At 38.5% G+C, this 10,473-nt stretch overlaps 1 protein-coding gene across 3 annotated transcripts in view; it reads left to right on the top strand.

Annotated features, from left to right (window-relative positions):
* Smndc1 (survival motor neuron domain containing 1) overlaps nt 1-4,866 on the top strand; it is a 12,300-nt gene extending 7,434 nt beyond the window's left edge. Inside the window, exons 5-6 of one of the 3 annotated variants that reach the window (XM_029546438.1) lie at nt 2,158-2,311; nt 3,192-4,866. In XM_029546438.1, the coding sequence (XP_029402298.1) occupies nt 2,158-2,311; nt 3,192-3,329 (292 nt within the window). In that variant the 3' untranslated portion in view covers nt 3,330-4,866. The remainder of the gene's footprint in view (nt 1-2,157; nt 2,312-3,191) is intronic. The other 2 variants (XM_021200859.2, XM_029546435.1) reach the window with 2 other exon arrangements.
* The last annotated feature ends 5,607 nt before the right edge of the window (nt 4,867-10,473 follow it).

Genomic DNA, 10,473 nt, shown 5'->3' with positions numbered 1-10,473 from the left:
CGGGAAAAAAAAAAAAAAAAAAAAAAAAGACCATCTATGTTTTTGTAAGTCAGGTCCTGAGACTAAACTACAGTGAAGGCCATCTTGAGACTTGTTCCTGCTGAATCTATAGTCAGAAAAGAACACATAATTGAGGAACAGTTTTAGGGCTAAGGCTGTAGCTTAGGTATGGAGCTTTGCCTAACAAGTATAAATTCTTGTTACCACAAAAGAGGGACCAAAATTCCCAGGAGAGTGTCCTTTGGAGAATGACATCTAAACTAATGATGGAGACCAGAGTTAGCAAAGCGAACGGTGAGAGCACTGGGACGCTGGCTGGGAATAGATTTTTGCCTGACCCTTCTCTAGTTGATGTTGAACAAACTTAACATCTGCCACATCTGTGAAGTAAAGTGAGTAGTAGTTGACAGACTGTTTAATAAATGTCTCCTCTAGAGAGAGCACAGGAGGCACTTCTGATTTTAGAAGTAACAACATTTTTTGGTTAAAAACTTAGGACTACCAGTCGATAGGACAGATAACAGGAAATGAAGTTCTGAGTCCTTGTGCTTTGTGTGTGTCTGTGTCTGTGTGTTTCAAGGTTGACTGATAAATGTGTTTCTGATTTTGGAAATTTTCCCAAAATGTAAGTTGGTATGTAAACATACTTGAAAAATACCAATTGTTAAACATTTAGATTGATTTTAAGAAAATCACATTGTAAAACCTTGTTTAGTCTAATTTCTTTTTTCTTCTTCTTCTTTTTTAATTAATTAATTAATTAATTAATTAATTAATTAATTATGTGTGTGTATGCTATAGCTGTCTTCAGACACTCCAGAAGAGGGCATCAGATTTTTGTTACAGATGGTTGTGAGCCACCATGTAGTTGCTGGGATTTGAACTCAGGACCTTTGGAAGAGTAGTCGGTGCTCTTAATCGCAAAGCCATCTCACCAGCCCTAGTCTAATTTCTTGTTTCGCTCTTGCTTTCTGTATTAAAAAACAAGACAAAAAAAAAAACCACACTTAGGCTGCAGGTTGGTTATTTGGTGCAAGGGAATCAAGATTTGTTCTCTTAGAAACCTTCCATCTTATCAGTTTCTGTTAGTAAGCAGAGATTATTGGTAGCTTAAGCCCTGGCTGTACTTAGAATCCTATTTTTGAAAACCCAGGTTTTTGCTGTTGGTCTTGAAAATATTGGTCATACCATTCATTCTTCTGGTCTTGGTTGCTGTCTTTATCAATGAAACAAATTTATATGCAATAAATCACTTCATACAATTTCTCCAAGTATAGCATATATTACATTGATAACTGTATTTTTAGAAATAGGTAAAAGTTTTGCCAGCCATTAAGTTTGATTGATTGATTGATTGATTGATTGATTGATTTTAAGAGACTGGGTTTCATGTAGCCTAGGCTGGCCTTAAACTGTACATAGCAGAAGCGTAACTAATTTCCTGATAAACCTTCCTCTATATCCCAAGTCGTAGGATTATAGGTGTATACCATCACGTGTATTGAATATTAATATCCCTAACATACAACCAGCAAAAGTTATATTTAAAATTTTAGAAAGGTTTGATTTACTTTTTAGTAGAGCTTAGTGTGTACGTGCACAGAAGTTTTTGTTGTCATTTCTGGGTAGAGTCCATGGTCTTGGCATGCTTGCAAGTGTGTTCTACCACCGACCTATACTTCCTTGTTTTTCTAAAAGAACATGTATTAATAGTCCTCAGTGAGCGATATTGTTTATTTTATATTTATTGTGTAGATTCATGTGGACACTAGGACAACTAAGGAGTTGATTCTTCTGCCACCTTGTGGGTCCCATGGTTAAACTCAGGCTAGCTCATGGGCTTAGTGGCAGATGCCTTTACATGCTGAGCCATCTCTCCTCAGTCTGTTCTTGTTTCATTAGGATGGGGTCTGATGTATCCTAGACTGGCCTCCAGCTTGGCAAGGAGGATGTTGAACTTGTGATCCTCATTTCCACCTGTGATTACAAGCATGCTATACACCACACATTTATTTTGGCATTGTTTTTTTAATGAAAGTTGTGCTCTTGTTAATAAATTAGTATGTAAGTTTTGTTTTTTTTTTTTTTTTGCGCTATTACAAGGAAGTCATCTTGTAAATCTTAATAATTGACTTTACATCTATGTTTTCTACACAGAAAAGAAATGATCGCCCAGCAGCGTGAATATAAAAAGAAAAAAGCTTTGAAAAAAGCACAGAGAATAAAAGAGCTTGAGCAGGAGCGAGAGGACCAGAAGGTGAAATGGCAGCAGTTCAACAACAGGGCGTACTCGAAGAACAAGAAAGGCCAGGTCGGCACATCCCTCATCACTTTGTTGGTCTGAATGCAGCTGCCATTAAAATCATTTTAAAATGAAAAAAGGAGGTGTAGATTTTTCAAAGGACATTATTTTAACCTATTCTTGATATATAGTCCCTGTCGGTAGTCATTAGGTACTTTTTGCAATAAAACAGGTTTATGTAAGGAATTGTGAGACTGCCTTCTGACCTCTCAGAGACTATACTGAGCTCTGCTTTTTTTTTTTTTTTTTAAAGATTTATTTATTTATTATATGTAAGTACACTGTAGCTGTCTTCAGACACTCCAGAAGAGGGAGTCAGATCTTGTTACAGATGGTTATGAGCCACCATGTGGTTGCTGGGATTTGAACTCCGGACCTTCGGAAGAGCAATCGGGTGCTCTTACCCACTGAGCCATCTCACCAGCCCTGAGCTCTGCTTTTTTAACATACTTTTATTCTGAGTATCTATTTAAGCTTTAAAGTCCTTGCTATGCTTTGTTGGGTCGAAAATAACTGTAGAATTCAGATGTTCAAAATACAGATGACCTGATGCTCACCCATAGTTGAGCTTTTCATTGCTGTCAGGGTCCACCTCACTGGACGTGGTTGCTGAAGTAGTGCTTCCTTCCATCACTGTGTGTACCACAGCAGGTCTCACCATAAACTCCCTTACAGCCGGAGTTCTTTTCATACCAAAATAGATAGATAGTTCATGCTTTAAATGACAAGCAAGCTTTCTATTAGTAATATGTAGTGATGTTTTCTGCAAAATAGTTGTGTAAGCATTTGAAATGTGAGTTATGTTAACATTAAAGTTTTGTTAGATTATATACTAGAAATTTGTTTTTGGAAACTCATCAGAAATTTTTTTTGTTGTTGTTGTTCCTAGGTAAAGAGGAGTATTTTTGCTTCTCCAGAAAGTGTAACGGGCAAAGTTGGAGTAGGAACTTGTGGAATTGCTGACAAGCCCATGACACAGTATCAAGATACATCCAAGTACAATGTCAGGCATTTGATGCCTCAGTAATCAGAAAAACTGCTGGATTTCATCTCTGCAGGGCTTTACATTTACCTTTTTATCCTTATATTTTTCTAAAGGTAAATTATTTGTTAGATGACGAGTAAGAAAGATACATTGTTGTTATTGTTTGGCTTTGGTAGAATGAAACTTGAAGACATTTGATAACTGCTATCATTTAACTTTTCATTACTACTTAACCACAGCTTCCACAGTATGTTGAACAAGGCAACTTTTCTAGGTAAATGCTGCTTAAATCAGCATTTAGATGACTTATGAACTTCAGGCCCCATTTAACTGATGTTGTGTAGACAGTTTGTAAGTCCTAATTTGGAATTTTCAGGTGCTTTGCACTTGACATATTCCAACAGTTCATTGGAACATCGAGGCAAAACGCCAGCCTACTAAAGAGAGCTTCAGGTTTACAGCCTGGCCATTGTCCAGACAAGCCCAAGTATAGGGTAATTTATAAACGGCAAAGTTGATTTTGAGGGGTTTTTTTTCCTTGAATTACTTATTTCCTGGGCCTATTAGGTCACCTCTACAATTGACTCACTTTGTATTTTTTGTCATTGAGTTTGAAATTTATATTAAAAAACCAAACAAACCATGTTTAGGATGTGCTCCCCTTCTCTGGTGTTTATTTTGTGTTTTGTACTGTTTTTTCCTTTGTTGACTTTTCACTTGTGGTAGTGGTACCATTTTTGGGATGTGTACTGTTTCTATGGGAAGACAAAAGCTGATGTACAGCCCTGTGTACAGTGTAGATACTATTTTTGTAAAAATACAAGGCTAAATTAATGAACAAGAGTACTCAGTGTTTCTTGATTAAATTTTCCTGTATTTCTTGTGCATTAATCTGACCATAATTTCCCTGTATATTATGTTCATGTAGCTGAGTTTGTAATTTTTATTAACGAGATCAAGTTGCCAGCATTTGTTGGCAGAAGTGAAGCACCACAGTTATCCCAAGTTGAGTTTAAGCCAAAACAAACGTAGAAAAAAAGGGTCTTCCTGTTAATTGGAAGAAAATAATTTTTAGAGTGTGTTAATTTCAGTTTTGTATGTTTAACTTTAATAAATAAAGTGTTTTTAAAATCTCCAGTGTGTTAACAAAGGGGTGGCACCGTAGACTTGTACACAGAACTACCATGGAAGAGAATGCTAAGACTGGTAAACGGTTCACAGATCCTTAAGAATTCTTTCATTGGGTAAAAGAAATGGAGTCATAAAGGATTAATTAATGGGCATGTATGAGATTATTTGTAAATTAAATTATTTTGTAAATTTTGTCTTAGTAAACTGAAATTTTTAGTACAGTGGTGAGGTAAACTCTTTTCTTTCAGGGTTTTCTTCATAAATATGTAAGGCAAAAAAAGAGAAAGGTTCAGGTTACATAGAAAAGGGGCTGCTTGGCTGCTGATTAAAGTGTTTGCCTAAGGTGCTTAAGGCAGTTAGATCCCCACTACCAGAGGCTTGAGGAGTAGAGGGTATTAAAGCCTAAGAACTCCTAAATGAAAAAGTCAAATTCATCTTGCAGTTTTAACAGACTTCTTAAATGGCCCAATAACAGTTGCAAGAAAATCCTTAGATGAAAACAAGTCACTGTGTGGCCCCTTCCCCCAAATTGGGTTGATACTGTCTTGGTATTTTAGAACAGTACTTTGTTGTTGTTGTTGTTGTTTTTTGAGACAGGGTTTCTCTGTATAGCCAGTCCTGGGTGTCCTGGAGCTCACTCTGTAGACCAGGCTGGCCTCGAACTCAGAAATCCACCTGCCTCTGCCTCCAAAGGCTGTGCCACCACTGCCCAGCCAGAAGAGTACTTTACTTGGTGCTTTTACTAGAAGTTCTGTTGAGGGTAGTACTCTGTGTGTTTCTGTAAGGGCTTTGTGTTAGCAAAGGGACAGAAGTGATCTTACATTTGTTCTGAAAATAAGCACAGTAGCTCCTGCATAAGGTATGGAGATATGGCCCTTAGGGATGTTATCCTCGAGTTAGTTGATATGTTGGTTTCTTTGGACTAGAGGAGCACAGACCCTAGAACCAGACTGCTATCTCCTGGCTCACCACTTACTAGCTGTGTGTAACTTCTCATTTTCCTCAAGAATTGAGCTAGTTTAAAAACATAAGGGTGACTTGAGGGATGTCTGTAATTTACTCTGGATTGACAGTGAGTATCTGATTTCCTTTACTTAAATAGCAGTGTATAATACTACTAAAATGCCATCAAGTAACCCCTGGGTTTAAATTTTTATACTAGAACATACTTAATGAGAACTGGTGAAATTTATAATAAAAACTAAAAAATTCCTGAGTCTTATCCCAGACTTACCCAGACCTTGGTTGTCTGTTAGAAACACTGCAGGTGATTCTGGTATGTCTCCTTAGCTGAGAACTGTGCTGTAGATTAAAGATAAAATAGCTTTGATTTCTAGGGGGGAAAGTGTATTTAGTGGAAGTTCTTAATCCATGAAGATTAAGCATCAAATCAAAAGGCCACAAAGTTCTAACTCAGATTTTAAAAGCACTTGTCAAGTATGTTATTTGTGTTCAGTGTCGTGTGATTTTAATGTTGAGTGCTCAGCTTTCTCTTTTAAAAACACTCGTTAGGTCATTAGACGACTTCTTTTATGACTTGCATCAGTAGGTTAGGATTTTATAATTTACAAGCAGACCTTTCAGAGGTGAAGAATATGTAGTAAATTAGCTAAAAATTTCCTCAAATAGTTTGATTTGGATTTTTGCCTAGCTTGAATAGTAACAAATACTAAAATGGAAAAGTATGCTTAAACAAGACTTTATATTGGTTTAAAACTTTTACAGAGGCTCAACACGTCAGTAATTTGTAAATATAAACATTCTTTATATCTAAGGGTTTTGAGTTGCAAATTAAACTGAGTTTCTACTTGAGGAGAGAAAGCCCAGCAGGGAATTCAGTAGTTTTAATAAGAAGCCTAATGACTGAGTTCCCTTTCCTGTCATTGTTTTAACATGCACACTTAGGTGTAGACAGAAGTGATTCTGAAACATACTATGGGACATGTAAAAATTTGGTCTAGCCAAAGTGTTCAATAAAGACAATTTCCCTTCTGTGAGGTTTGCCAGTTGACTCCTCACCTTATATATTTATGAAAATGGTTCTTTTGTGGCTCAATTCTGAGAATAGTCGGTCTTGATCTTAGTCATTTAGTTCCCACAATAAACATTGGTAGCTAGCTTCTACTATGTATGCACCTTAACAGTTAATTATATGAACCCAGTGTAAGTCACTGGAATATTTGGTTTATAGAATAGTTTATAAAGTGTTTCCTAAGCCAGGTATGGTGGCACATACCTTTAATCCCAGCACTTGGGAGGCAGAGGCAGGCGGATTTCTGAGTTTGAGGCCAGGACAGCCAGGGCTATACAGAGAAACCCTGTCTCGAAAANCCAAAAAAAAAAAAAAAAAGTGTTTCCTAATTTATTCTTCGAAGAACATAGCTAAATGAGCTCTGGTTAGGCTCATTAACAAGGTGTTTTTAAAAGCTGATTTTTCAGCTTAGGGCCCAAAGTCATAATTATCATTTTGCTGGTTCAGTTCCCCTTTCTTGGTAAAATTCGATGAGTTCTCCCACCTGCCCCTTTCAAGTTCTGTATTTATGACATTTTTAAAAATACAGTGAATTTCTGACCCAAGAAAAAGGATTTAGACTTAGAGGAAACATTTGACTATTTTTATCTATTTATTTATTAATTATATGTAAGTATACTGTAGCTGTCTTCAGACACTCCAGAAGAGGGTGTCAGATCTCCTTAAGGATGGTTGTGAGCCACCATGTGGTTGCTGGGATTTGAACTCTGCACCTTTGGAAGAGCAGTCAGGTGCTCTTACCTGCTGAGCCATCTCACCAGCCCACATTTGACTCTTACATCCTAGAAATCTATACAGTTGAACCCCAAGATCTGTAGATACGCTAGTTTTTTATTGGTGGTAATTGTTTACTTTTTTTTATTTTTATTTTTTGGTTTTTCGAGACAGGGTTTCTCTGTGTCTGGCTGTCCTGGAACTCACTCTGTAGACCAGGCTGGCCTTGAACTCAAATCTGCCTGCCTCTGCCTCCCAAGTGCTGGGATTACAGGCGTGCGCCAACATACCCAGTTCAATTTTTTTTTTTAAAATCAGAAGTGGCAGGAAGGCTGACATGGTAGTGCACATCTTTAACTCCAGTCAGCACTTGGGAGGCAGACACTCTGTAAGTTCAAGGTCAGCCTGGTCTACAGAATGAGTTCCAGGACAGCCAGGGCTACACAGAAACCCTGTCATATGGGGGTAGGGGTGGGGTTGCAGGAAGGAATACCAACCACATCCCTGTGGTTTGTTCCTCCAAACGCAGTTAGGGTTGTGTGGCCTAACTTTATAGGGTGTGATGACACTATTCATTTACAACCTCAGAGTTGTTTTTAATGTGTCTTAGGAACACTATGGCTAAAACAATGCCTTTTTGGTGCCTGGTGTGAACACCTAAATATCCCAGGTACTGCCTCAAGCAGTGTAATTTTAAGCACTCTCCAAAGTGAAGTTGTTGGCTGGTATCGTTGTTGAGGTAAGGGTCTCAAGCTCACTATATCACAGAAAATAACTTGGTCTTCCTGCCACTTCCTCTCAATAGCTGTGATTACAGGCCTGCGTCATCCCTCCCAGTTCATGGGGTGCTGGGGATAAAGCCCATCGATGTGTACTTGCTAGGCAAGCATTTTACCCAGTACAGTTGGCTATGTTGGTAAAAGTGTAGTCCTTCACTTAGGTCGTCGTTAGTAAGTTATGGCTGAAAAGGGTAAAACCACCAAGTAAAATGTAGTAAATATCTGTAACTGCACAGCTACTCTGGTATATTTGGTGGAAGAACATTTACAAAGCTTATTAGCTTCAAGCATCAAGACAGGCAGTTAGATCTGGTGTATAGGCCAAGAAGACAGTTTCACAGTCGAGCATACCACTAAATATTAACTAGGCACACTAGTTATACAGTGGTCATCATCACTGTAGAATGTACTTAGCCTTGGGTTAGGTTTTAAAAAATAGGTGATCACTAAAACATAATTGCTCTTCTGTAACCTTTCCTTTAAAAAGTACTTAAGACAAAGTTAAGCCAGGTAAAGTGCAGTCTATAGTTACATCTATTTGAAAATTGAGGTGGATCATTTGAGCTAAATACAAGTTTTATGTGTATGAACCAGTATTCAGAAATGGGACTTTTTTGGTAAAACAATCCAAATAAATAAAATTTGAAAATAGTGATAGAATGCATTAAAAAAGCAGGGGATTAGCCTGGCGGTGGTGGCGCACGCCTGTAATCCCAGCACTTGGGAGGCAGAGGCAGGCGGATTTCTGAGTTCGAGGCCAGCCTGGTCTACAGAGTGAGTTCCAGGACAGCCAGGGCTACACAGAGAAACCCTGTCTCGAAAAACTAAAAAAAAAAAAAAAAAAAAAAGGCAGGGGATTGGGGGTAGTTAGGGCTGGAAAGATGGTTCATTTGGTAAACTATTTCCCTTGCAGGCTTAGGGACCCAAGTTCAGCCTTAAGCTACATGTTTTTGTTTTTACAAAGCCAGAGAGCCAGACACGGTGGCACATATCTTTAATCTGCCTCTGGGAGGCTGAGGCAGGTGGAATTCTGGGTTCTGACCACCAATGAGACCTATCTCAAATCAATTAAGTTAAAAAAAAAAAAAAAAGAAGCCAGTAGGTTGGAGAAGATGGTTCAGCTGTTAGGAACATTGGATGTTTATCCAGAAGACTGGAGTTCAAGTCCCAGCATCCTCACGGTGGTTCAAAATGGCCTGCAACTGTTTCCACATAATCTAATGCCTTTTCCTGGTCTCTGGGGGTATCAGGCATGCATACGCAGACACACATGCAAGGAAATAAGTAAAAAAACTACATGCATGGGTGAGTGTGTTTGTAATCCCAGCACCAAGGAGTTGGAGGCTGCAGGATCCCTGGCGCTTGCCAGCTACTGAGCCTCGTCTATGGTAAGTTGAGGCCATGAGGGCCCAGTCTTATAGATGGTGCCTAAAGAATGATGCCCAGCGTGCAGCCCTGCACACAAGCACACGAGTACCTCTTGCTTTTTCTTTAAGCCTTTTGAGGGCGGGAAAGGAATTTACATGTATTGGTTCAAACTGTGACATTTAAAGACGGACAGTAAATTAACACTGTAGTAGGAAACAGGCTCCATGGAGAAATAGGTCATTTGCCCTAGGCATGTTTGGGACTGAGGGTAAAATGGAAAGTTTTATTAGTCAGATTTTATCTTGGGATTTTTTTATTTTTTTAAGGTGGGATGGTAAAAGGGAAAGATAGTGGCTTTCAAGGGAAAGGGGGAGAATTGAGTATTTTAGGCCCAGACATTCCTCAGGATATATGAGCCAAGAAACTTTATGGCCTTGGGTTAAGAGCTCTTCCTCAATTCTTAGCTTTTAAACATTTTTGTAATCCAAAAGACAGTTGTCAAGAAGACTTAGGAAAAAAAACTACTTTTTTTTGTCTCTATAGTCCTTACCTCTGCTGACCAGAAACGGAATCAAAATAACTTTGTCAGGCTCCTTTGGTATATAAACAGGTATGGGAATTACCTGTACCTTGTATGAAGATACAAGAACATAGGTAGAGGCAGGCATTTTTCTAAATTTGAGGCCAGCCAGTCTTAACAAAAATACAGGCATTAGAATACCCTAAATAAGGTTAATGAGGCAGTAAGTGGGAACTGGTAGGCTTCACTGCATATGGTGGCAGAAGAGATTCCCAAGAGGACATCTTTGCGATGCTTGAAAGCAGTTACCAGTTGTCAACACAGGGGTACTACAGTCAAGTTGTACTGACTAGAGTAGATCTCTGTTAAACTGTACAATAGGAATGGTAACGAATTCACACTGCTGTTCTAATCTCTAAAAGCAAAATACATTTGGAAGGCAGTTACCTAAAGACATGAGCACTCAAGAAATTTTACCTTCACAGAGGGCATTAAGCAGATATCCCTTAGTCTGGTTTTTACTTCTTGCATAACTCATCTTTAAGCCAACCTGTCTTTTAGAGAGTTAATATGTAATAACAAAATCTACCCCTGTCCTCCTTTCCCAGGAGCAAACCTGGGGAAGGTGGAGTGTTGGAACAT

This window comes from Mus pahari, chromosome 1, assembly GCF_900095145.1.
Source record: "Mus pahari chromosome 1, PAHARI_EIJ_v1.1, whole genome shotgun sequence".
Classification (NCBI taxonomy): domain Eukaryota; kingdom Metazoa; phylum Chordata; class Mammalia; order Rodentia; family Muridae; genus Mus; species Mus pahari.
This window is presented reverse-complemented; position numbering and strand designations above follow the sequence as displayed.